This window comes from Melospiza melodia, chromosome 5 (genome assembly GCF_035770615.1).
Source record: "Melospiza melodia melodia isolate bMelMel2 chromosome 5, bMelMel2.pri, whole genome shotgun sequence".
Classification (NCBI taxonomy): Eukaryota; Metazoa; Chordata; class Aves; order Passeriformes; family Passerellidae; genus Melospiza; species Melospiza melodia.
Genome location: NC_086198.1, coordinates 10,554,129 through 10,582,111, shown reverse-complemented (window position 1 = coordinate 10,582,111; position 27,983 = coordinate 10,554,129). Strand labels below are relative to the sequence as shown.

Here is a 27,983-nt window from a genome sequence, read left to right as displayed (position 1 = left end):
GGTCACGGTCCCGGCCGCCGCACGGAGCCGCTCCCGGCGCCGCTCCCGCAGCCGCGCCCGGACGGGCCCCGCCTCATGGCGTCGTGCGCGTCACCGGCTGTCCTCCCTCCCCATTGGCCACGCGCCGGAGTCTCACTATCCTCACTCCACCCCTCCAGCCAATGGCCGCGCGGGAGTCGCCGCCGCGGCCCCGCCCCCCGCCCGCCTGACCCTGCGCCGCTGCCGCCCGCCGGCCAATGGGGTAGCGGGGGCGGGGCCGCAGCGGCGGCCAATAGGCGGCGCGCGGTGGCGCGGGCGGCCCGGCGGGTGTTGCTGCGCGCTCGGAGCCGCCGCCGCTGCCGCCGACAGGTGAGGGGCCGGGGCGGGCGGGGTCCGGCTCGGGGTGCGGGGCTGCGGGCTCCCCGCGGCGACCCCGTCTCTCCTCGGCGCGCCCCGTGTGGGTGGTGTGTGCCGGTACGTGTCCGGACGGAGGAGTCCCGGTGCAGCCCGGCCGCTGGCTCATCGGCTTCCCGGTGGCGTGCTCGGGGGTGGCGGCCGTGGTTAAGTTGCTTTACGCGTCTGTCCGCCCGGGAGCTCGGGCTGTGCGCTGCCTGCTGCGATGCTTTTGCTGTCAGTAAGAAGTGGCAGCATCGCGGTGCTGTTGCTAAGGAAGGAAAACGATAACTGATGTTGTTGGATAGTGGCCTGGTACGCTGGTTAGTGACACGCTGGAATGGGCTGCCCAGGGAGGTGAGGGAGTCACCCTGCCCAGAGGCGCTAAAGGAAAGGCTGGATGGGGCACTTGGTGCCGTGCTGTGCTTGCTAGGGGGGCGGTGGGTCAGGGGTTCAGGTGGGCCCTGGTTATGGGATCTCAGAGCTGTTTTTCAACCTGCAGCTATCTGATTTGTGTCGGATTGAGAAACGTGTTGAGGAACGACTGAGGAAGCTGGGGGTGTTTAGCCTGGAGAAAAGGAGGCTCAGAGGCGACCTTATCAGTCTCCACAACTTCCTGAAGGTGGAGTCAGCATCCCTGCGTGTGTTTAAGAAAAGACTGGATGTGGCACTGGGTGCCATGGTTTAGTTGAGGTGTTGGGGAGTGGGTTGGACTCGATGATCTTGAAGGTCTCTTCCAACCTTGTGATTCTGTGGATTTAGCCTAAGAGTACCAGCTGGGGATGGAGCAGTGTCTTCTGGCCTGTGAGTTGCCAACCTCTGTGAGAGGGAAGATGGAGTGTAAAGGGATCCAGAGGAGGGCACTGGAAGTGGTCAGAGGCACATCATCAGTGGGGAGAGGCTGCAAGAGTTGGGGTTGTGCAGCCTGGAGAAGAGAAGGTTCAAGGGACACCATCCTGTGGTACATAAAGGGGCTTTCTGCTAAGGCTTGCAGTGACAAAGCACAGGGCAGTGTTGTTAAACTAAAAATGGCTAGGTTTAGATTTGGCATAAGAATGATACTTTTTACAATGAGAGTGCTGAGACACTGGAACAGGTTGAGCAGAAAAGTTCTGTATGCCCTATACCTGGAAGTGTTTGAAGGCCGGGTGGGATGGTGCTTTGAGCCATTTGATGTCTTGAAAAATGTCCCTGCCCATCCCAGGAGGGTTGGACTGTAAATGATGTTTAAAGGTCCCTTCCAAGCCAAACCAGAAAGGAGCCTACTCTGTGGAAATGGCATGAGGTCAGGGCACCTGCAGAAATGCAGCTTCTGTGGTTTTGGGAGCTGTGAGGAAAAGTCCATTACTGAGGGAAAGGTGGGTTGCCTCAAGCCAGCTGGAGTGTTGATGTAATTTGCAGGAATTTTGGTTCACAGCCATGAGAAAAACAGGACTAGATAATCAAGAGATCACAACTAATTAAAAATTAAAACTAAATATTTTTTGAACCTTCCCGTTGCTCTTTTAGTACAGAATACAATTATCCTGCAAAAGCCTTGAAATAAAAATTTGGCTAGTAATTAATATTTCCTTATCCTTTTGCTCCCTTGACATAATCTCAAAACCTAGGAGGTGATTGCCTTTCAAATTGGCTTGCCTCTCAATCCAATCTAAAGGTTTGTTCTTTCGGGCTGTTCTGTATGAAGAGAATCTGTCTTTCCTGTCCTTTCTCAGCTTTTACTTTAAGACTAGGTAATGACTATCATGGAATGTTTTTTGGTTTTTTTTCTCTGAAGATTAACTTCTGTTTATTGCTTTTTTCTCATAATTTGCAGATTACTTACAGACAACTACAGAAGAGCTTAATTGTGATGTTTTAAGATTGAACCATGGCCATGAATGACAGTGTTAATATCTTGAACTCTGCTTATCTGGCAGTGGAATATATAGACTCCTTCTTACCTGACAATCCCCTGCAGCAACCATTTAAAAATGCCTGGAATTACATGCTGGATAACTACACAAAGTTCCAGATTGCAACCTGGGGATCACTTCTAGTTCATGAAGTTTCATACTTTTTGCTCTGTGTACCTGGATTTATCTTTCAGTTTATACCATACATGCAAAAGTACAAAATTCAACAGGTAAGACAAAGTTGTGAAGCGTACACTGACTTGTCTTTGAACCTGTCAGGCAGAGCATGCAATCACACTGTGAATCATCACAGTATCATCAATGTATATGGCTCCATTTCATCTGCCACTTGGACATCCTGAAAACAACAAAGTAAATTTACTCTGTGTATGAGGAGAGAAAGGGAAGTGGATTTTAGGGAAGAAAAGGAGTTGTTTTTTCTCCTGAGGAAGGGTTATGCTTTCCCCCATGGTGTTATAGAGAGGAAGGGGTATGTCAGTCTTACTGTTACTAAAATTTCATATACATAGTTCTTACATCAGCAAGGGAAGGTGAATAGAATTCTGGCATCTGGTGTTATAGGTGTGTCTTAGTAGCATGAAATAATTACATGGTGTGCTTTTTTTAATGGCAGTGCTCTCCTTCAGAGTACCTCCATGCACATGCTCTTGAAACGATTTTGAAATGTTTTGACAATGAAGAAAGCCTGGGATGGATTGCACACTCCTAATTGGAGGCAAAGGCATATCCAGTATATAAAGATAATTGGTTTCCCCATGTTCATTAGAATTTGAATTAGAAATTAATAACACCAGCTTCTGAAGTTATTGCATTAATTGATTGAATGTCTCCCTGCAAAACCTGAATGTTTTCAAGACAATTATTTCTTCAAAACCTTGTCTTTTCAGCCGCTCTTTGTATTATTTTAGCAATGGAAATGCATTCTGTGGTGTGAAGAAGGAAAGAAAACTTGGATTGTGTTAAACTGTTGAGTATGAAATGTTCCCGCTAACTATAAGCACTGAAAAAACAAAAATAGTTTGGAAGTGTCTGACAAGACAGCTTATCTTAAAACACTAGCCTAGAAAAATGAGATTTTGATAAAACTGAATGCAATCCCGTGTTATTTGTGTTGCCTGAGTTAATCTGTATTACTGGAAGGCATCTGTCTTACAAGATGAAATTAAACTGACTCCAAATGAATTTTTGGAGCACTTCACTTGTGTACAACAGAAACACGTAATAAAATCAATTCTTTTTGCTTCATTTTAGGATAAACCAGAAACATGGGAAAAACAATGGAAGTGTTTCAAAACCCTCCTCTTCAATCACTTCTTCATTCAGCTGCCCCTGATTTGTGGTACCTATTACTTCACAGAGTATTTTAACATCCCATATGGGTGGGAAGAGATGCCGAGATGGTATGTAGATTTTTCTGGCATGGTGATGCTGAGTTGCCTACAGCTGGAGGCAGAATATTTTACAATTAGTGTTGTCAACTCTAATAGGAAATAATTTTTTGGCAATGTAAGCTGTGCTTGTTAATCATCCTTCATTTGCTGCTTAGCTGCTGTAAGAGCTAATTAGAATTTTCCAAGTTTTTTTAAATGGCCGCAAGCTGTTCTAATCTTTGGGAGAGAAGGGGGATTAGGAGTGAGTTTATGGAAGCAGAGCAAGATTCCTGGCAGGGTGGGTTAAATGTTCGACTGTCTGGGGGTTTTATTTATCTAAAATTTTTTTGTTCCTCCTAAGTATCTCTGCCTTCCACCCTGTTTTGTATCATAGCAGAAGAGTGTTCCTCAAAGGAGAATGTACCACCTTCACAGTGTTCTTTTCTTGCACTGAGCTGATGGACTTTTGAACAAAACTGGATTAGCTATAAGTGCCCCCTTCTCCCCCACCCCAGCAACAGTGGTTTTTCATCACAGAAGGTCATCTTTCTTGGAGAGCTGTTTGCTCTCTGGTGTAGATGGCTGATGCAGCTCCAAGTTTTTTATCAAGGCCTCGCACACTCTGTGGTTGTTCTCTGTAGACTGCATTTGTAATATTGAAATGACAGCTTGTTACACTAACTGTGAGTTAACACTGGCTGAAGTGAGTTACCTTGTGCTAACTCACTTCAGCATATCAGCTGATGAGCTGATAAGCACCACAGCCTTTTTACCAAGTATTTAGTATTTTTTATGTTAAAAAAGTAGTGCACTGCTATTCAGTCAGTAATAGGTATAAACATTCCTGACCACTATTAGCATATAAACTATATTCTCTTTAAGAAACAGATGTCTGCTAGTATTTTCTATAACTAATAGATCTTCTGCTTTTTAAAGGTATGTTCTGGTTGGCCAGTGTTTTGGATGTGCAGTGATTGAGGATGCCTGGCACTATTTTCTGCATAGATTGCTGCATCACAAGAGAATATACAAGTATATCCATAAGGTTCACCATGAGTTTGTTGTATGTATTACTTGATTTTTTTCTTTAAAAATAGTTTTTAGTATATGTTTCATAGAAGTTACTTAAGCATCTTATTTGAAAGACCTGAGAATTTTGCATTCCTTTGACAGTGTGGTTAGATGCCTTTTCTTGGGCACTCTGTCAAGAGCAGTCATCCATTTTGTTTTTGAAAACACCTCCTGCAATTTGATTTCATTTCAGAGAAATAAAAGATCACACTCTTGCTAAGTTTGAAGGTGAAATGGACTTTTAAAAATGCACATATAGATCTCATTGCTAGGGGAAGGGAAACAGTAGATGTCTGGATTTGGTTGTTCATCAGTTCCCCACCACACGGGCTGTTGCCCAGAGCATGTGAATGCCCAGAATGTGATCAGGCAGCTCTTGCACAACCCCAGCGTGTGCATCGTGTACTTGGTTCAAGGAAAGGATTACAGCTCTGGATGAGGGCCTCTGGAATTAGCATAGCCCATTGTGCCATTCAAATACACAGATATATCAAGAGCATGCATTTTGGGTGGTTCTGTATTTAGTGGTGTTGGAGCTGGCACTGAGTGCCAGGCAATGAACCACACTTGGCTGGAGCCAGGTGGGATGCAGCAGTGCTTGCACTCTGTAAATGGTGCTGCTGTGTTTAGGAGGCACTGCCTGTGGAGCCCAGGAGTCAGTGCTGTGTGTTTCTGTGCTGCTGTGTATAACCTAGGCTGTGCCAAAAGCAATCTGCAAGCTGCTGGGTCATGGGTGCCTTATGCATGCTGCCAGCAATAGAGGAGCCTGGTATGGATTGATGCATGCATATGTACAGACACCTGCAGCAGCAGCTGCTCTCTCCCTCTTGCACTTGGCAGCCCCTCAGGTCTCTAGCTGGAGCAGCTTTTGGCCATTGTTCTTGAGAGTGGTTACCAGCTCTCACAGAAGTGATCTGTAGCCTAATGGCTGTTTCACTAAAAACTTTTCCTGACAGTAAAAAGAGATTTTTTTTTTTTTAAGTATCCCTTAAGATAAAGTGGACTTATTTTTTTTTTCTGGTGATCTTATTTATAACTTTCTGCCTTAGGTTAAAATTTTTTAAACTGTTCTCTGTGTATGGTGTTCTGTGATTGAAAACTCTTTAGAATGTCTTTTTTTGCTAAACCAAATGTAGGAATGACTGGTGTGTGTGTGTATATATATATGTTTTATATCAATCTCAAAATCACTTTTGAGGGGTACAGATTTATTTTAAAAAGTGGTCAAAGATGAGGAATTTTTCGTTTTTATTTTGATAAGAAATTTCTGAGTGAGTCCTGCTTCTGAGAATATTTTGGCTTCCTTCTTTCTTCTGCTTCCAAGCCTGGATGTATAGCAAAGCTGATAGGAGTTTGCCAAATATTTTAATACTCCTGAAATAATGCTTTGACCTGGGGTGATGGTAAGCCTAAACAAAAGTTTTCAATTTTTCAACTAGTAGTGTAGTGTTTGGAATCATTAATAGAGTGATAATCCTTATGACCTTGGGATACTGTTTTTCCAAAGAGGAGTTAAATATGTGTATTATGGCCCTTGCTCAGTCGTGCCATTCCCTTGGTCCACAGCATTGTTCCATTTGTCCTGCTGTAGTCTTGTGGGGTAATGGGAAAGGGAGAGCCTTGCAAAATGGTGCCTCTGGTTTGGGAGTACATAAAACTGAAAATGGTGACTGTTCCCTGTCTGTTATCTCTTTCTAGTCTCCATTTGGAATGCAAGCAGAATATGCACATCCTTTGGAAACACTCATCCTTGGAGCTGGCTTTTTTATTGGAATTGTTGTTTTCTGTAACCACGTGGTTCTTCTGTGGGCGTGGGTGATCTGTCGCTTGATGGAAACCATTGATGTGCACAGGTGAGATGCTCATTGCTTCTTAAGAATTGTTTTTTCTCTTGTCCCTACATCAGCCTCACCTGTCTCTGTCACTGAGATGTACATTTTATTTTGCACTAAAATATGTTTCTGTGTCATACAAAGACTGAGCCTACCTGGGGAGTTACCACACTTTTCTGTTCTGAGGCAGTGTTAGCAGCAGATCTTGCTGATTAGAGGAGTGTAGACTATCAGCTAGAGCATCTCAGAGGGTTAGAGAAGCTAGGCACCTGATTATGATGTCTGGCTATTGCTGTTTGGTGTGCAAGGGATCTTATGCATATTGGAATAGCAAAAATCAATTACCAAAGGTGATATTCCAGCCAAGAGTTCTTTCTGTTTAATATTTTGTCAGGCTGTTTTCTTGCTCAAGAGAAACTTCATGCTCTGTGACCAGTGACTCTCTTTAAAACAAATGCATACATTTCCTTTGTTTATTTAAAACAAATGCCTAGATTTCTTTTGTTTATTTGTTTTTTGTTTTTTTTTTTTTATTTATTGTAAATAAAAAGGACAAGTCTTCTTGTCACTGTAGTAGAACTGACAAATTTGGCTCCAAAATCTTAGGGCAAATCCCAGTAGGCTTAATTTAGTTCATCTATACTTGAATGAGATTTTCTTTCCTGTGTTCAAGAAGCAGGCGACCCTAATAGTTTATTTTTGAAATGATAGTATTAACACTTGATCTTGTGTTTGTAAATATATTATGAAGCACATAGTGTCTTATTGCAAGTTGAGTATCAGGTGTTTCAATGGAACATAAGCTGCCAGTAAATTCATGGTATAAAGCATTCCAGGTTTAGTCATGTTTTGCTTGTAGAGTTCTCAAAGTATATGTTGTGATATACCATAAATTAATTTAGAAAAAATATGAATTTCCTATTATAATTATCATTTTAGCTTGTTCTCCACATGAGGGGTTTATAATGAATTGCCTTGCACTCTCCCCACTAGGTGGTGGTAAGAGGCTTTCCAGCCCTACCAAGCAAAGGAGTTGAAATCCCTCTAGAGCACACTGTTCTGCTTTTAATCTTACTTTAATCAAATATTTGGATTTCAAATATTTGAAGAACTTGCAGTAAGGGGAAGATAAGAATAGACATACAGTGATGGTTTATTTGAGATGCTCTCTGATGAGCTGCTGTGCTGATGGCCATAGCTTGCACTTAATGTTACTTCTTGTTCCTCCCTAAAGTCACTCTAAGTGAAAACTGCTAAGCTGCCACTGTGATTTTTTTAAAGTTACCTGTTTAATTTTTTTTTGTATTGCTTAGTAAACTGAGCTGAAAAGCAAGTGCCAAAGCCATTGTGGGATAATTTACAGTCATTTGGCTAGGAGTGGAGGGAACTCATTTTCATGTTAAGCCAGTATCACAGTGATTACCTTAGGACCCAAGAATACTATAAAATATATTTCTTTCATAAAAATGACAAGTTAATGTCTGTATTTTGTAGTTTATGTCTCAGAAAAATCCTGACCCTTGTTGCTTTTCCTTTTTCCCTGCCCTGCAGTGGCTACGACGTGCCGCTGAACCCTCTCCATCTGGTGCCTTTCTACGCCGGGGCCCGGTTCCATGATTTCCACCACATGAACTTCATTGGCAACTACGCCTCGACCTTCACGTGGTGGGACAGACTCTTTGGCACAGACTCTCAGTTCATTGCCTATCAAGAAAAGGAGAAGAAGAAACAAAGCTTAACAAAGAAGAAGGCTAACTAAATTTCCAGTGTAAAAGTCATCTTTTGCTTTTCTGTAAAGCAAAATAGTGATTGGGTGTTTAGCATAAATCTTGTTCCCTGGCTACTAAGAGGTAGGGGAAAACAGCTAATTGAACTGCAGGATCTTTCTAATGGGAATGTTTTCTATTTTGTACATAAGTACTGCATATATTTTAACTACAGATTTAAAGATGATGGAAAAAACCAGAGATGACTTGTGTCTATCTTTTTTTTTGACAAGAAAAAAATCAGTTTTATCTATAATGTTGCCCATTTTTGGATCTGGGTAGAATTATGTACGTACACTGAAGTTGGTCTTAGTTTTTTTAAATATATATTCTTGAATTTATAATATCAAATAGCAGAAGTTATTAACTAGCATCAGCACTGAATTATTTAAATATTGGGTAAAAATTGCTTAAAACCAAAACGTCTGTTACTAGGAAGCTTGGACAGGTCTTTTGCACACTGGATAATGTGAACTGCTAATAACAGAATACCTGGCTAAACATGAATTGTCAGAGACATTCCTGATCTAGATTTATTATGTTAATTTAGATTACAAAAGAGTAAGAAGAGTAGAAATTTTTATTTGAAGACACTGTTTTTTGCTGCTCTCTTGAAGTCGGTCTGTCAGTGTACTTAGCATTTACATTACATTCTTCTCTGTGTTGTAATTTGCTGATCTGACTTGTTGCTATATTTGCACTTGTGACTGATGAAATAAACGTGGTTTGGTTTGATGCATGCATTATACTTTTCATATGCTTTTAAACACAAGTTGAGATAAAAGCACGTAGGATGCAGAGTCTTACACTTCATCTCTTTAATGAAGAAGCATTATTTGTTAGGATGGTTTGCGGCAATGCCATCTGCTAAGCTACTCACAGAGGCAGCAGTGCGAAATGGAAACAGAACATGTAAATTCTGCTGGTTTTTGTTTTGAAGGGCTTGGATACATATCTGATCAATGTATCAGCATCTTTTGGGATGAGTGAATTCTCAGGCTGCAGCTTGATCACAAGCTAGAATCTCAAAATCTGCTGCTTGAGTTGCACTAATCACACAGGCAGTAGTCTAGTATTTTGGAATCTACTCTTAAGTGTTTATCTGTTGCACAGGAAATAACAGTGAAGTATTTCAGAAGGGCTTAAACCCTTAAAAGATCTACTTTGTACTGTCATATCAGCTGCTCTTCAGACTTCTAATACCACTTCATCTACTCAACATGTTGCTTACACGACATTTCAGTGTTTTGCTTACTCAAGAACACACCTGAATTTTAGTATTGCTTCACATGCAATCTGGTATAACTGTCTAAACAGAATCCAGTGGAAGTGCAGATGAGATCAGGCTTCTAACAAAAAGTGGGGTGTTAATGACATGCAGAATGACCCAAATATTACTTGGGATGTGGAAGTAGTTCAGATTCCTTTTCTGTATGTATTTTTTAGGAGCTTTTACTTCTTTATGTGTATCCTTGTTGAAATTCAATATTTTTTCTCTTCCCTCTAAAAAGAAGTAAAACAAATATATTTGACTACAGGAGGTGAACAGAACTGAAATCCCTGCACTGTTCAGTTTTTAGCAGGGACTGGTACTTAGGCCTTGCTGAATCCATCTGCACTGCCTGCCTGAACTCTCCATGGTGGAAGCAGCCTCTTTAATCAGATTTCAAAGATGGCCATTATCCTCTGCTTTGTCAACTTCCACTCCCATCCTGCAGCTGCAGCTATACTTTGCTTTATTTGACTGAAGCATTAGCCTAAAAACAGAAGGAGCTTTCAGAGCTTTTCTCTGTGAACATCATTCCACTCACTTGTTCTCAGCCTGCTGGCTTAGCCTCCGCTCACACTGCCCCAAATTATGCACAACTGGGAGCGGCTTGATTAAATATTCCAGTAAAGGTATTTGTAAATGCTTGGTGTCTCCTCAGCTATTGGAAAGCTGAAGCAAAGTGCTAAAATTATGAGGGGATTGACTTACAAAGTTATAATGTGTATTCCAATCTTCAAGAGGTTTAAAAATAAAGAATGCAGTTTAAACACGCATCTAGGGAAGTGTGCATGGGGCTTTTTTGGGCCTTTTAAAATTAGTTGAACCTGTGTTTTTCTGACACCACTGCCATTTTAGTTTTTTGGGTTATTTTATGTACATCCTTAGTGTACAGTGTGATCACATCATTGCTTCTGATCTTTCTTTAACAAATCCCTAGAGAATTATGCAAGCTGTGCTTTATAAATTTATTTTTTGTGGAACAAAAATGTGCCTGCTGGACCCCTCAACACAGGAACTTGCATTTGAAAACCACAGGCTTGTTTTCTTCAGGACTCAGATGGACCTGCATTTTACCTCCACCCCACTGCTTTTTCAAATGTAGGACCCTGTATTTATTGCTGAATGTGATGCTAGTGAGTAAATGGCCTACCTCATTACTTTGTGTCTTTTATGCAAATGAAGAATTGTGTGAGGAAATTACATTTTTTAGATTTTAGGCCCTTATTAAATCAGACTTTACTGATTTCCCCCCATATTTTGTGAGAGAGTCGATAGAGTATGTGCAGATCTGAAAATAAAGAGGTTTTTGTGCAATAGTAAAAAATGATAAACATATGGAATAACAGTTTTGGGTCTTCACAATGCATAACAAAACCTTACACAATCAGTTGTCCTTTATCTTCTTCAACAAGGAGACAGATTTAAATAAGGTAGGACAGGGGAATTGGTGGGGGAGGAACATTTTCCACTACTTTATCTTTTCCTGAAAGTCTGGTTTAGTTTAATTAAAGCTCATCTGTGGGAAAATAACAGTTTGTGCTGTGCCTTAGGATATGACAATAATTAAGTCCTATGTAAACCATGAATTAATTTCTTGGAGTTAATGTCAAAAAACCCCATGGAAACTGTAAAAGTATTATAAACTATAATGATTAGGATTGCAAAATAATCAACTGCTTTTGGCAGCTGATGTGAAATACAAAGTAAGGTGCTTTATTTTACACTACAGCACAGTATGCCAGAAAATTTTAATATTGATTGATATTATGATTATAAGATTATATTACTTCATTTATTTTCCTCACAGTGTTATATTGCATGTTTTATGATAATTTTTTTAAACTGTGATATGTTTCTATATTTTTAATGTTCATTTTTGTTGAAAAATTACCTTATTGAAACTTTCACTATGGCTAGTGCTAGTTATTGTTAACCACAGTGTCTGGTTAATTGCCTCCAAATTTCTGCCCCAATTATGGCTACCTCTCTTGCTCTGGCAGCTGCACCCCTCTGGCACATCTTGTTCACTGAATCCTGTAACTGGCAGGTCCAGGGGCAAGGCAACTTTGTGCCATTAGTTCTTGCTATAATTTTCTGTCTGTGGAGGTAGTAAACACAGTAGTCAAGTCACTTTTCAATTTATTTTTCACCAGCTCACCATGGATGATGGTATCATCCTCCAGGGTAAGGCATTCCCTCTGTTTCTCAAATCACTGCTGTGGCTTGTCTCTGAATTCTCAGTCTTGTTTCAGCTGTAGATATCAGAACTGTGTGTCCATGTTGTTCTCTCTAAGACCACCTTGTGATATTATCACTTACTCCCACTTAACCATTATCTTTCTGTCTAAGCATTGCACTGGAAAATACAGTCATCACCCAGCTTTAGTGATCTCTCAATGCTTCAGGCAATGCTGCTTGCCAGACTGTCATCTGTGTTTTTCATTTCTTGCTCTTAAGTGTAATTCACAATTTGCTGCTCTGAGATATTTAAATGTGCTTGACTTACCAACTAAATCACATTCCAGAGCCGCTATATTCTTATTAATCACCATTCTTTGTCATCCACACATTTTAATCAGTTATGATTCACATTTATGTAATCACTGAATAAATTAACCCTTGGACTTGAAATACCAGTCCCTGGGGAAGACCAGAAGAATGCTCCTCTAAAATCATGATTCACACTTTTAGAAAGCCCTATCAGCCAGTTTTTCAAACCCTCACACTGATCCTGCATGGCAGTTTCTCTGTGTGAATACTTGGCACCATAGCCAGGCTGTAGCATCTCTCAGAAGCAGCATTCCAGTCCAATCTCCAGGACCTACCATCATCCCAGGAGCAGTTACTACTGCTGCAAACTTGAACAAGAGGCAGCAATAAGTCACTGCTATTTGTATAGGCGCAAATGTTAAATACATTTTGTATGAAATTGAAGTTGAAGCTTATGGAGTATCGATGCAGAATTGTTACATGTACAGGATGGTCACCACCCACCAAGGGAGCAGTTCTAAATACCTGATAGGGTTGGGTTTCAGTAACATGTGTGAGTAATCTAACAGCTGGAGGCAATAAAAGATTTGGTCTTGCAGTAAAAAATTTGGAAGGCGAGTGGGTTTTTTCCCTCTGCTTTTCTGTAACCCCCTGCATAAGTGATTTCTCTGTATTTTTATTATTAAATTTTTGATTGTGGTGGTATTTCTTTTGCCCTGCCTTACATTAATCATCTGCTCAAGGTACTGGAAAAGCCTCAGCTTCCTATATCTCAACCCTGTTTTGCAAGTCTATCCAAGAAATAGAGCCACTGAGTTATGAAAGACATTTTGAAGGTTGGAAATAGAAGATTCTGTCTTGAAGACACAGCTTCAAGTGACCACAGCTGTCACAGGTGTCATAGGTGTAGTATATGGGAATATAATCAGCACTCTGGTAAGTTTTGTAAAATCATCTTACACTTACAGTTACCTCTATTTCCTTGCCTGGTTTGTTAAGGCTGAGATCAACTGTTCTCTCTTTTAAATTGATGGAGTAATTTTATTCCTAGCAGTAAAATTTCTTTCCAAATACAAACCAGAGAAGTTCAGTGTTTCCATGGTGTGCATATTAGCAGTAATTATTATTAATAATGTAAATATCTGCTCTCAATCATAGAGTGCTTTTAGGATTTCTGATGTTCTTCAGTTGTTTGTAATGGACATAGATTTAGGGTTATCTTTCTGAATAATAAAAGAAAATAGTCACCTTAGCCTTTTTGTCCTGTCACACAAATAAAAAAAAAAAAAAAAGTGCAAAGGCTTGTAAGTCTTGTAGGCAAAACTCTGTGAGTGAGTTTATTTTGGAAAATACATGCTTCCTGGTGAATAATGATTTGCTGAAAAAGACGAATTCAGGCAAGTCAAAAGTATTGGAATATTTGATTCAGCAAATTCTATTTGGCCGAAGCAATGAAGTAATCTGGAAATTGTTCTATGTATGTGTGTTATATGTATGCTTTGTGTACATGTAGATTTGTCTATAAATAAGTACTTTTGTAAATGCTAATCAATTTCTTTTTGTAATTACCAAGTTATTTAGGCTGTGTCTGTTGGCACAATATAACTTATTATTTGCTGCACTGTATTCAGATATAAGAGACGGGTAAAGCAGATTTTAAATTTGTTCATCAGTAGGTTTCCCGGAGTACTTGTGCTCTACTCACTGCTCTTGTTACTATCAGCTTACAACGCCATGCCCAGGTGCCTGGTTATGCTTACAGGCTGGGAATGCCCTTGGGGTTGGAGCATTCCTCTGAGACTGAGGTAAGTGCCAAAACTTTTTACATATTACAAAGAAATTTGGCCTTTGAAGATAATCATCCCTGAACTAAGGAAAATAGGAGGAAGGATTAGATACAAAGGAAGACACCAATTTATTCCTCCTACTCAGTTCTGCTTATGTTTCTATGCTGTTTGAGAATTTAAACATTGCTTTTTAACCCCTTATTAAAAATAAATTAGTATGTGTGAGCTCAAATATTTGATAGTATATAAACCACCCTGCTTTACATAAGATACGCATGTATTTTTATACATACACATTGTCTTAAGTTTTTTAAGAGTGGGGGTGAATAAGTATGAAAACAGAAGTAAATCCATTCAGATCTAGGTGTGAGACTACTTTTATGTAGTGGAATAATAATTCACTGCTTGAGGAGATGAAAATAAATAGATGATTTCCCAGCCTACTTGCATCTTTTAGTAATGTACTTTGGTCAATCAAACTAGAAGAGAAGCCAATGACAGTTGCTGCAAAGAACAAACGGGAGGCTTTTTGAATCAGAAAGTTCTCCCAGAAAATGATAATGCAACCAGCATCAGCAGATTTATTTGTATAAATAAATATTTGTATATTGAGAGCAAGGAAAAGTGATGAAGAAAACAAGGAATATTTAGCCTGTGATGAGTGTAGCTAATACTGCTAAAGAAGGTGAATCTTTTGAATGTTAGGTCAGCTACCATTACTTGCAGCTCCTGTTTGGAGCACTGAGAAGGCTGCACATGTTGTTGCACATTGTTCTAAAGCAGTGTGATGATATAAACAAATTTTCTTAATGTAGTCCAATTGATGCTGTTAGAAAGGGGAGAAGTCAGAGAGAGAGCCCTTTTGTCATCCTAAATTCAGTGACCTTGGTCAGAGGAAACACCATATCAAGGAGTCTCTCTACGTCCAAGTCTTGCAAAAGAGTGCAAATGAGTGTTGTGATAACCTCAGAGCTAGTGGGACATGCTATGACAGGCATCTCCAAAAGTTTTCTAGCAGTAAGAATGAAGAGTTGAAGGCTACAAAGAGTGCTCTGAAGGTGCCTTTGCATGTGGTTGCTTGAAATTAAACTGGGCAGGGCAGCTTCTGAACCCAGTTGGCTTTGAAAGATGGTGAGAAGCGGAAGGGCTGAACTTTGGTTCTTGCTATGAAGAAACGCATCAAATAATTCAGGACTGGCATTCAGGGCCCTGGAAGGTAACAAGTATAGATAATGTGTATAGGTAAATAGAGACAGATATTCAAGTATTTATGTTGTACATTCAGGCCTGTGTTTCAGATGTGGGATCACTTTCTGAGCTGGTACATCACCAGAGGTCAGTGCAAACAATCTCTTAGAAGAGATTGTGTCCATTATCACCTTATTTGGAGTAGACACCCACAATTTAGGAAAATATCCATAATATCACCAAAGATTATTTTAAAAAATCTTCCTGAAAATTGATTCACTATTAATTGGTGATAGAATGAGATGTTATACGGGCTCACCGTTATAAATTAGGAGATCAGAATAAACATACGTTATATTATTGTGGACAAAATTCTGTTTGTAGAAGGATGAATTAGATGTGCACTTTTCAAAATTTTGAACTTCAAAATATTCCAGCAAGTCCTTGTGTCCTTAAAAAAAAAGAAAAATAATCAATCAAGCAAAAAAAAACCCCAAAGCCCAAATCAACAACCCGATATGGAAGTTGCTCTTTAGCATTTAGCCTTTTGCTTTCAGAAATCGTCCTTTGCAGGCTGTTTCAACATAATCTAAACAGCTGTGCCTATGACGAAAAGAACAAGGCTTCAGAAGTCCTGTAGTATCTGTGGGCTAGAAGAAACGGATTTATTAATATATGGTGAATGGTTCTTCACATGAGCATTTGCTTTGAACAGACTGGAGCGTGCTCTCTAAGTACTGTCAGTATCAGAAAATAAGTCTTGCTTTATCCTCTCCTTTCTGTAATGCAGCAAAGACACCTTATAAATGGGGAGCAAAGCGACCCTGAGGATGGCGGTTTATAGTTTTCCCTGTCAATCAAATGCATTTGTGCTGCCCTGCGATAGCACTGAATCCTTCATGGAGCACTCTGTTACTTTACGTGTGCGGCAGCGCGTTAACCCGCTGGGACCGCACAGACTGATGAGGCGGTGCGGAAAACACGCACCCGGATTCTCGCAGCGTTTTCACCGCAGCAGCTCCATGACAGCAGCTTGAGCGGCTCTCGCCGCACCGCGCGGCCGCGGCGCCCGCCCGCCCTCCGCGGGAGCGCTCGGGCCGCGGATCGGGGCGGAGCGCCCGGTCCCGCCCGGTCCCGCCCCGCCCCGCTCGCCGCCCCCCGGCTCCCTCCCGCTCCCTCCCGTTCCCCGCTTCCCTCCCTCGCTCGCTGGGTGCCGCCGGCGCTGGCGGAGCAGCAGGCAGGCGGGATGGCGGCGCGGGTGCTGCTGCTGCTGCTGGCGCTGTGCTGTGCGGTGCTCGCTGCCCGCGGGGCCGCGGCGGAGCCGGCGGCGGGGGCCGCCAGCCGGCGGCGGCGGCTGAGCGCCGAGGAGGGCATCTCCTTCGAGTACCACCGCTACGCCGAGCTGCGGGAGGCGCTGGTGGCCGTGTGGCTGCAGTGCCCCGCCATCAGCAGGATCTACACGGTGGGGCGCAGCGCCGAGGGCCGGGAGCTCCTGGTCATCGAGATCTCGGACCGCCCCGGCGAGCACGAGCCCGGTAAGGGGGGCGCGGCCGGTGCCGCCCGCACCTGTGCGCCGGTAACGGCGGCGGGCCCGGCCCGCACCTGTGCGCCCGGAGCGGCGGCGGGCGCTGTCCCCGGAGCGCTCGCTGCGGCACCGGCACCGGCACCGCTGTGAGCCGCAGCCGGCGCGGAGCGGCTTCGTGCCGCTGCCTTTAGCGCCCGTTGCGGCGAGAAACGCCCGGATTTCCCCAGATGCCCGGCGCGGGCTGGCCGGCAGGGCAGCGCTAGCCGCCCTTCCCCGCACGAACCGCAGCGCCCGGGGAGCGGCGGGGGCGGCCAGGCTGTCCCCGGGGATGGGTCACCCACCGCCGCACGCTGCGGGAGCCGGCACGCGTGCCTCGGCATTCGCGGGTGCGCGGACTTGGAGTTTGGGACGCCTCGATCAAAGGGAATGGGACCGATGCCGTGCGCTTGTGTTCCACCTACGACGGTGTCAATTTCATTGTTTCCGCTTTTGGAATCGATAGTGTGCTAATGTCAGTCTGTGACGGGGCTTATCCGTGAGGGCTGCTCGGTACCTTTGGCCCAGCCATCAGCCCTCTGCAGTCATGTCCTCACATTTCCCTCTCTGGGTTACAGCACAGGTCTGGAAGTCCGTGACTTTTAGGCGGAGGTGTGGCTTCTGTGGCTCTCCAGGGATTTGGCCAATACAATTAGTGCTTAATATTCTGCTTTAATGCCTGAATATAACCTTGCTTTGTGTCCTCAAGAGACTTAATGTTAGAGCTATAGTTAGAGGTTATAGGATATTGGACATAAGCTGGTTGTAGGAGGAAGGCAGGGTAGGAAAGCATTGTCTTGGAATGAAAAATGTAGGGAATGCAGTGAAATTTGAAAAATTTCTTTGTGGTGCGTTGCCATCTTGATAAGAGGGTGTGAGGATCCCAAAGCTGAGAATGAATCTATTGCTGCTGTGTAATTTGTACACTAGAGTGATAACAGTAATTCTGGGATTTTGCATTGCTGCCGGGGAACAGCAGCTATAGCTCATTTATGTGGCCGTTGTGTCAAGCCAGCTGAAAGGGACAAAAAGAGCAGCACACGGTGCAGCTGAGATGGGGCTGTGCCTCTTCCTGGAGACACACTTCTCTTGGTGTCAGTGATGTGAGAAAGGGCTTGTCATTGAGCCCAAACTAAAGGGAATCCAGCAGTATATGAAGAACATACTGCAAAAATGAAAAATTCCACCTACAAGCTGTAGACAGTGTCAAACATTTCCTGGAACATGCTGGGCGCCTTACTAAGGGAGCCCTATAGACAAAAATGCCACATGTTGCAATGTCCAAATCACATGTCAGGGAATGTGATGAGGCCTGGCAGTCTTTAGTGGTGGATGCTGAAAATGCTGGTTTTTGAAGGGGATTAACTAGGGTTTGAACCACAGCAAATTCATTGTTTTATTTCCATCCTCACTTTCATTCTGTGAGGTTCTGAACATTTCTCAAAAAGTGGAGCACTACTCCTCTCTGCAATGCTGCTTGGGAGAAACTTGGGGTCTTTTTGGGAGGGGCAGCAAGACAGACCTCATGCATAGTTACCCTTGCACTCCTTAGAAAGAATTGTAAAAGCATTGATACCATCCCTGCTGCTTTATTACAGAACCTAAGCACCTATATGTTGTGCCAATGGTTGCATTAGAGGTGTTTTCTTCTTAAAAATGTGCCCTTTCTTCTACTGTGTAGTAAAAGGCAGCACTGTTTATTTTTCTATGGGAGCTTTTTTAAGCTGTGCAGTAAAAGAAGTGGAGCCTTGTACCAGCCTTGGCAGGAAATGTGAGACTGATTCTGCTCATACCTGAACGGGGGACCCTGCTCACTCTCAGCATCCATGCTTGATTCTCAGGGCAACAACCAGAGTAAGGATATTTTGTGTGGCAAAGCTTGCAGGATCAGAATCTGATTTATCATCATCTATTATTATTAAAAAATGATGGAATCAAAGACACACATATACATACCGATAGTTACTTTTCATTTTTCCCAGACAGCCAAAAAGTTCTGAACATAATCTATTCCTGCAGGGCATCCTGAGTGTCACAGGATTTATTTTTTAAATATAGGGAAGTATGAACAAAATATATGCTGTGGTTCATAGGTTTTTAGTCTATAGAGAGCTCATGGTTCTGGAAGGCTGATGAGTTCACAGGGATGATACCTGAATCACCTAGTGAACAGCTGTGAAACAAAAAAATGTTTGTGTTCACTTAGTGAGCAAGCTGATGACAAAATAGATCAGGAAAGTGTCAGCAGAGCATCAGTAAAGACTCTTTGTACTGAGTAAAGAGGCTTTGTACTGAGTAAATCAAATACTGCATATACATGCAACCATTGCATAATCACATGTATTGCATGGCTGTGTAGCCTTGTGTGAATGCATTTGATCATGTGCAAGCATATAAATCAACTTCCATTTTTGAGTATCAGCTATTTTTGAAAATTAATTTGTAATATATGTGCAATGTTTGAAAAAAATTGCTGGAGAGAAATAGGAAAACTTCAGAAGTGTGCTTTAGACCTCCAAGGCAACTGGAAAAAATCCTCAGTGAATGAAGAAACTGGAACAAATCATAGAGGCCTCGTTTTTTCCTGGGGTAAATATTCATTAGGAGGGTTTTTTTTTAAAGTCCTGATGCTGCATTGGAAGTCAGAATGACTTCATGTGAGCCAGTCTGGTTTCTTGCAGAGTCATACCACTTGTCTTTGCAAATCTTGGGAACCTGAATTAGTCACTTGCAGACCGTGAGCTGAGCCTTTACTGAGCTCCTCCCAGGGACACGATAAATGCCAGGAGCGTGAGGCTGCCTGAAGGTTCTGATGCTGCATTAAACATGAGAGAATGTGCTGCCTTTCTGCAAACTTGAGCACCACAGCACCTGTGCTTCAACTGTGCTTCCTGCCAAACAGTGTTTGGACTAATATTTGTAATTTTGTGCATTTTGTGGGTTTTTTTTTTTGTTGTTCGGTTTTTTATAAAATGTTTGTTTGGGCGTTTATTGTGGCAACGATTTCTTTAGGGTGATACTGCATTTGTATGGGAGATTAGAACCTGCAGTCACTGATGGAAAAGAAGCCCTTGAAAAAGGAAAAGCACAACCCAGAGATGAAGGTGTTTGAACTTGATCAAGTTTTATACCAAGGCAGAAAACATCACTTTAAGTCACTGAGGACAAGGCATGAAGGCAGAGAAGACTTGAATGAGTCTGTGTCAGTGGTTACGTGTAGAAGGTGTTGCATGAACATAGACTGGAAGGAATCAAAATATTTTGGAGTAGCTTTGATTGCATGAGAAAACACAGTTTCATCCCTATGCCCACCAAAAATTGGCAAAGTTGACAGAAGCCTGTGGACAGCAAGGTCAGATAAAATGAGGAGAAAGAAATTGTGAGAAGTTGATGGTGGACCAGGGGAAAACAGGACATTTGATGGTAAAGCACAGATTTATTTTTGTTTTTTCTGGGACAATACTTTGCCTTAGTTCACATGCAGGAGAATACTGACTACTCCTGAGAGAGGAAATAGGCTCTTGCTGTGGATGTCTGATGTTCTGTTGAACCGAATGTTAATGATTTTATTGTTCATCCTTTTCCCCACAAGCATCTTTAAAAATACTTCAAATGGAAGGAAACCACTACTAATTTGTAGTAGAGTGAGGCAACTGGTTTTCTAGAAAATGACATAGTTTGCAGTTTCAAGCAAGGCATCCTGAAGTGGTGAGGCAGGAGCGCACGGTGTGTGAATTGAGCAGTGCAGCTGTGACTTGGAACGTTCACAGGGCCCTGTGGGTGTGACTTCAGTCAATTTTATGAGGTGCAACTCAGCTACAATAATTCTTGGACCCATCACTTTATCAAAGACTCCACTTGGCAGGGTGAGGAAATGAGCTGGGTTGGTCACTGCTGGCACTGAGCCTAAATAAGCTTCTAGACTTCCCAAATTGCAGCTCCTGTACTAGCCCCTCCAGAGCCCCCAGATGTGAGGCTCTCAGTTTTCTCACACCCCAGCCATGCAGTGCTAGAACCATTTCCTCCTGCAAAAAAATAATTAGAGGGTGACTAAGAGAGAAGTGAAAATCATGGCACTATATTGATGAATAGAGAAATCCAAGATCTGTCTACTAATACAAACAGGTTTTCATTCTGTCACTACAGTGCTCCTGTAGTCAGCTGTGGCACCGGCCATGCAATCTGGGGCTTTCAGTGGTAAGAAGTTACAAATTAAAGCTGATGAATTTACAGGGAGAAAAATTGTTTCTCATAATGCCTTTGTCACTGTTGCACAACACCCATTTTACAGCTGTTTTAAGAGAACGATGAGCAAGTGCTGCTCTTTTTCAAAAGAGAGAGCAGGGTGAAGAAGGAGCACACGTGTAGGAGGCTGCTGAGGTTTCAGGCCAGCATGGGCAGCAATCAGCTGGGCCATTGTAGGTGGCACCCGGAGTGGGGAGACCACGGGATGTCACCTGTGGGTATTATGGGCTGTCCTGCCTCAGAGTGGGTGCAATGCTGGGGTTGGTGGCAGGGTGTTGCGTCCCTGGTGATGTCAGAAAGCACACGGCCTGTCTCTTGGTTATGGAGGTGTCATCAGACACAGCTGTCCTAACCTCATTAGCTACACTTAATTGCACTTGATTTTCTAAAGGTCTTTCTTTTCCTTGCGCCCCAAATCTGCACATAAAAATCTTATGAGCTCTTTGATTGGACCTGTTGGTCTTTGCCATATTTGAAAAGCATTAATACAAATTGCACATGGCAAGAGCTTGCTATTAAATCTCGATATGAGAGAGCCAGCCCAATTTGTGTGCTCGAGGTTTAAGCAAACACCAGTTTTTATCAAGGGCCACTCTTGTAGTGTTCCCTTTTTGAAGGGAGATGTTACAGGGCTGGTTGCTGGTAAATGTGTGTGCACTATGCTCACACTCACCCGGCTGCACTGCAGAAAGGCCGGGGCTGTAAATAGGTCGGTGTCAGCAGAGCACTTTGTATCAGGAACACGGGAGATGCTGTGCTGACCGTGTTGTGCTTTCACCCTTTCTGTCAGCTGTGGTTGAGCTGCTCTCCTGGCTTAGGTTTGCAATCCTCTTTAGAGGTGAGCTGCTGCCTGGACACCTGCAGCCCCAAACGAACGACAGCAGGGCAGCTGCTGGTGTCTGTAGGGATGGATAGAAAATGCAGAGTAAAACATGGTTAAACTTATTTCTCGTGTAGCCTTCTGCATTTGGAAAATTTCTTTCCTTTGAGCCTCAGGGAACAGATTTTCTTTCAGAGCTTGTGAGGATGTTCTGGCTTTCTCATCAAAAACTGTCAGGGATTTGCTACTGCCTCGCCTGCTGGGAGTGCGGATCTGGGGCGGGCTGTACATCCTGCATTCTACAGAGGGCTGGGAAGCTGTAATTACCTTTCCAGCAAAATCCCTTGTGGGTTTTTGTGCCGGTTAGGGTATCCCTCTGAAGTCACCCAGCCAGGGTTTGGCCTGGGGTAGTTTCTGGCAGGACGATTTTAGTGCTGCCTGCACTCAGAGCGGGATGCTCCGTGTCCTTCACAGACTGTGCAGGTTGGGCAGGTCTCGGGAGGGCTCTGGAGCAGCACGAAGATGGCTGCATGTGCGTGCTGAGTGAATTCTTTAGACTTTTAGATTCTTCTTCCTTAATTTTATCTTTCTTAAATAATATTTCCTTAATAGTTCTGATTTCATCCTGTCTCAGTCCTCGTGTTCAGCCAAAAATAGAGGTGTAGAATACAAAGCGAGAAACGTCTCACAGAACTGGTGCAAATCAAGGCGAGGCAGACACATTTACAGATCTCATTCGCAGCTCGTTGTTAATGCCATTCACGTTCCCATTGAATCAATGGAAATTCCCAGTGAGTGTGGCTAGGCAGCTGTGCTAGGCAGCCTGCAGTGTTCCCGACACATACAATGCTCTCACTCCAAATCGCTTCACTGACAGGTATTTAAAGGCTTCCCTTTTGTGTTAGAACATTTAAGAAAGGGTTAATAGCAGCTGTGTGCTACCTGCGGAAACACAGTGCATCCCAGCTACTGCATCCCAGCAGTTACCTTGTATTTACTGGAATAACACAAATGGCAAACAAGCCGGGGTAAAAAGGTCTGTAATCATTAAGAATAAACATGGCTCTACAGAAGGCAGTTGTTCTACTTTTCAGACTTGAAATGAGTCTGAGTATGCAGACTATTCAGGGTTTGTTGGTCTGACCCCGACTGCTTTTGGCAGTCCCACTCTTTTTGAAAGAGTTGATTACTTTAATTTCTTTCAAAGAGAAGAGTTGTCATCACCTCCCACACCTTCAGATTGCTTTATCAGTTCCCAAAGAAAGCAGAAGGGGGCCTGTTTTGTTATTGTCTCGGCTTAAAGTGATGTTTTATTAGGGTGGCAATAATGTAAACTCCAGAGAATTCGTGAGAAGTCTATAAAGCATGGGTATTTCCCAAGATTTTGTGACGTGTATTGTCAAAGCCAGTAAGTTGGAGTTGAGTGATTTATCTAAAGTGTTCTCGTTATTAAAATATGTTAAAAATTTTTTTCAGGCAAAACTGTTTATTACTCTGTAATTTAGTAATCAATATCTCAAGACTTTAAATAACTTGGAGGGTGAAAAACAGAAGACAGGTGTTCTGATTTCAGAATAAACACAAATTTTTGGTTGTAACAGTGGAGTTACAAGATTCCATGATAATTATTATCAGCTAGACTCAGCTGATAATTTAGTATTCAAACTTGTTTGGAATTAGTTCTGTGCTCCTTACATCTAATTTCTGTTTTCAAAGATGGCATGTGATTTAGAAGCCTACATCCTGGGCATGCATATTCAGGCTGTAATCTCCCTTTTCCTGGTCGGCAGGAACACCTCTTGGCCAGGCTGCAGCCCCTCTGAAAGCATCTGTTTTCTCTACTGACTGTCAGAGGAGCTAACATTGGGTAGGATTCTGGCTTAGGAATGTGTGCAAGAGCTTATGGTTAAGTTCTGGTGAATCCCAGCCTTCGTGTATCATCATCTAATGTGCCTTGTTGTGCTTCATGTGCTATTTTTGCAAAACATACAGTGTATGAACCCTGTCTGAGCCTTTTTTCAGCAGATTATTTAAGTCTTCATATCTATTTTAATTCATGTTCCTCCTAAGGGAAAAAAAAAACAAAACCAAAACATCATGTCACATAATTTTTTGATCTACACTTACTCTTTAAACAAAAGTCTCATGCATGTACTACCATGGAGCCTTGCTGTTTTGGTTTTTTGGGTTTTTTTTTTTTCCCTCCAATTGGATAGGGAATTAAACTGTGAGGACTAGTAACTCAATTATCTTAAAATTTTTTGGAACTAAAAAAAGTGAAAACCACAGTATGTACTTCAAGGCTTCTGGGCAAGGTAATTGAAATGATTGCTGGGGTTACAAGGAGCAGAGTAAAGGGTGTAAACATCATTTTGGAGTGAGGCGCGCATCAAAAGCCAGCATTCAGTGAATTCAGTGCGAACGGGGTGTTATGTATTATTATTTTCTAGTGTGCTGGGGCTAAATGAAGACATCAAGGCTCTATTTAGTAAAAACGTTGGGAAAAAAATCCTTATCAGTAAAACAGAGTAGGCAGGTTTGATCTGCTGTGGGACAGGAAATGGAGCTCTTTAGTCTGCCATACATCAGCTTGTATCATCTCAGGATAAGGGTGAAAGCTGGTGGTGTTCTGGGAGCTCTGCAGAGCAACAGTGCTGAAACTGAGCTAGTCCCAGCTTCACGTGCTGGGGTTTTGGGTTTGGGAACAGAAGTTCTGTCACATTGTGAAGAAATGACAAGTGAAGTATGTGCCAAAGTGCAGTAGCTGCCCCTGGCAGTAAAGTTTTTGGCTCTCTTGCTGCTTTCAGGGGCACTGCTGGGGGAAAGGACACTGGACTAAAAGTGAGGTGTTGGTCCATGGTGCCCTTCCCTTTGAAATGGAGGTTTCCTGCAGGGTGCCAGCTCTCTGCTAGCTGAATTGGCACTGGTCACATCTTCCTGTCACAGCAGCAGGTATTGTCAAAGAGCTGTGAGGTTTGGGTCAATATGAAGCCATATGTTAGAGATATATCTATGCACTCTGTACAATGGCCAGGTAAGAGAGGATCTTGAGTCATAAACCTGTGGCTGGCAGTTCCAAGGCAGTAAACATTTGTTTTTAATTAATGTCCAAAGAGAGACATTTATAACTGCATAAGCTGGTAGTTGCTTCCTGGTAGTTGTTCATACTGAATTGTGAGGAGAACCTCACATCCTTGTTTGCTTGCAAGTGAAGTCCCATGGAGACAGGTGTTCTTTGCATGGAGCTGCACGTGGCCTTGGAGTGTGAGCTGCCTGATTTATGATCAAAGATACTGTTCTGGCTGCAGAGCCTGCCCAAAGCAAGAACAACCTGGTATAAAATTTCGATAGCCGAACTGAATTTCATTTTTATATCTTTTATTTTAAAGCAAGCAAGCAGTGCTGGGTGGCTGGGGAGTCACTGCTCCACTCATGGCACATGGCACACACCACTACAAGTTCACCAGAGCATATTTACTGTTTCTAAGCCTACAAAGCATTTTCCAGTGTGCTTGTGTTAGTCTGAATCAGCAAATATCAACAAGCTGGGATCAGCAATTTCATAATCTTTCCCGGTGGTCGTTGGCTTCCTGTCCCTCTTGTGGTCTGGAGGGAGGCCTTTCACAGGTGTCTGCTGTACTTGAACAAGTTCATCAAGCTTTTTATTACACATTAGTTGCTTTGTTGCAATATCCCTTAGCTTTACCTCAACTTCCTCTATTTTATTCTAAGCATCAGTTGGTTTTGCCATCTCATCTCTTTTACTTTACTATACTTCTGGTTTTTTTATTCGAATCTTTATTTGGCAATTTGGTCAAAAAGTTTCAGAACTGTTATTTGTAGTTATCCCAGGGAACATATCCACTTTCAACACAGCAGATAGAAGCATTTGCTGGTGCCATTGCTGATTGACACGAATCACAAAAGCATTTTTCACACAACCTGAATGCCATTTTGAATGCCTTATGCTTGGGGATGCACTTGCCTTAAAGCCAAATGAACAGAGTTGTTTGATCAGGGGAGACTGTCGGACTGGCCAAAGTTTATTGAACTGTTCTCTTGGCATCCTTGCTAGGCTAATGATCTGCTAGGTGTCTAGAAAGTATGGCATAGACATTTGCCATATTAGCTCTCCAAACAAAAGAGAAGACATTGCTATGAGAAATGCAGCTAAGGGTTCAAAGATACAAAGAAAGTGGAAGGAGAATGAGACATTTCAAAGGTTAAAACTTTCTTCATAGTTGTGTTTCCTGTACCATCACATTGGAGATATCTGGATAATACATGTGTGAATTACCACATGCTCGTCTCCTGACATTTTTGGCTGCAAAACATTAATCTGAATTTTATTTTTGGGTCCCTCAAACTCAGCATCACTGTCCTTCAGTTGCACATTGTTGTCCTTCAGTATTATAAGTGGTGCATTCCTTGCACATTGATCATTCAAAATGAAACTTTTTTCCTGTGCTAAACCAAATACTTTGCTGTTTTGGCAGCATTTTGGCTTATTGCACAGAAACACAATTCTAGAACTATAAGCAAAATTGGGGCGAGTCTAAGACATAAATAGACACTTTTTACCCACCTGAAAAATAGTGCTTCAAAGGAAGCCTTGTGACTATGCTAAGCTGACTCTCCATGTCAGATCTGCCCCCCATGCTTAAATTTTTCCTCCTACCCAGCTGCTGACCATCCATAAATCAAACTGAAGTCAGTGGGAGCTATTCATCTGAATTTAAGCAGGAGGCTTATAAATCCTGACAATAGTGAATCCTAAATGTTTAAGCCAACTTGCATGTGTATTCTAAAAAAAGAAAGCTAAATGTGACTCTAATTCTGTAATAGGCTGCACTTATGGAATGAGTGGTCCAAGTTTATGCTGCTCTTGATGAAATGTCTTCCTTCTCTTTGGTGACATCAGTACATAGAGGGATGGAGAGGAAAAAAAGCTGTGTGGTTGGGAGCTGGGCTTTCACATGCTTAAATTTTAAACATTGTAAGACGTTGTTTCACGGAGAGGAAAATCTGTTTTGTGGTAAAGGATGGCTGGCTGCTTTCCTGGCTCTGCTGGGAATTTTTTGTGGTTTTGGGTAAGAGCACCCTCTCCCTGTGACTCAGGTTCTCCTCTCCATGCCTGTGTTCTCAGCCTCCATGCTGGGTTTGCGTGTGGCTGTGCAGTGTACCAGGTGTAGAGGTACTTGAGAGATAGCATGTGGCTCAGCGTTTGATCTGCCTTTAACAGGCAGTTCCTACCTGCTTCCTGTCAGACTTTTCCTAGTAGCAAGGAGCCCCAATATTTGTGCTGACTTAACTATGCTAATGGACATATGGTGAGGAGTCTCTCCAAGAGCTTCTCTCCCTGTTTGCCTGCTGCAGATACACAGTTTTTTTGTTTTGTTTAAAAATCTGCCTTCATATTAGATAAATATAAAGAAGGGAACAAATCCTTTTCTTCTGGTGCTGATAGGGAGAGTCACAACAGAGACATCAATATTTGCAGGGTTTCCACGTGTTGCAGATATGGGAAAAAAATCCATAGTCAAAATAAATACTGCTAACCTTCAGTGGAAATCTTTCAGTACAAATCTTTAGTGGAAAAGCCTATAAATAAACAGAAACAGAGGAACATCTGTTCCTGATACTCCATGAAGCAGCTGATAAAAATAAAATCTGTATTATAACAGTAGCCAATGCAAGATGAAAAAGTACCTGACAATGGCATACCTCCTGAATAGAGAAGTTTAGGAGCCAAGAAGCTCATCTGACTTGAAAATTGAAGAATTGTCTGAAATAGATGTTGCCATGGAGACAGATAGGATTAGCAGCCTGAGACTGATTTCATTGGTCTGCTGCTAGCACAAGTTGCTTGTTTGAGTAGCATTAATATGTTGTCTCATGCTGCTTTATATGCTGAGACCATCTGGCATTAGTGGTATTTAAAGGTGCAGTCCTGTTACGGAAGGAGTTGGCCAACACAGTTTGATTTATGTCTGTAAGACAAGCTAAAAGAGTTACAGGGACTTTGAAAAGCTGTCTTGTGCACAGAAATATTCTGAAAAATCACAGCTTGTGCAGAAATGAAGTGGGGCTTTGGGAAGCAGCACGAGGAATTTCAGAAGTCTGCTTTATACTCAGTCAGCACATATTTGAAATATTCTCTGCACAAATACACACTTCTGCATGTTTCTTCAGGTGTGAATGTGAAGGCAGCCACGTGTTTTCAAAAATAAGCCTTTTCACTGCAAAGCTGCTCAGGAACTACAGCTCTACCACCTTGAACCAACACAAGATCATA

The 27,983-nt window shown here is 42.4% G+C and overlaps 2 protein-coding genes across 3 annotated transcripts in view; both read left to right on the top strand.

The window, feature by feature from the left end:
- Positions 1-261: 261 nt before the first annotated feature.
- Positions 262-9,062, top strand: MSMO1 (methylsterol monooxygenase 1). Of its 2 annotated transcripts, XM_063156256.1 has the most exons (7): positions 325-348; positions 875-994; positions 2,189-2,497; positions 3,540-3,688; positions 4,595-4,721; positions 6,428-6,582; positions 8,113-9,062. In XM_063156256.1, the coding sequence occupies exons 3-7, from the start codon at positions 2,243-2,245 to the stop codon at positions 8,318-8,320; spliced, it is 894 nt and encodes a 297-aa protein (XP_063012326.1). In that variant the 5' UTR covers positions 325-348; positions 875-994; positions 2,189-2,242; the 3' UTR covers positions 8,321-9,062. The 2 variants fall into 2 exon arrangements, with proteins under 2 accessions (XP_063012327.1, XP_063012326.1); XM_063156257.1 differs by lacking the exon at positions 875-994 and having other exon boundaries at positions 262-348.
- Positions 9,063-15,961: 6,899 nt separating this feature from the next.
- Positions 15,962-27,983, top strand: part of CPE (carboxypeptidase E) — a 55,575-nt gene continuing 43,553 nt past the window's right edge. Inside the window, 2 exon segments of the mRNA XM_063156255.1 lie at positions 15,962-16,067; positions 16,070-16,597. Of these exon segments, the coding sequence (XP_063012325.1) occupies positions 15,962-16,067; positions 16,070-16,597 (634 nt within the window).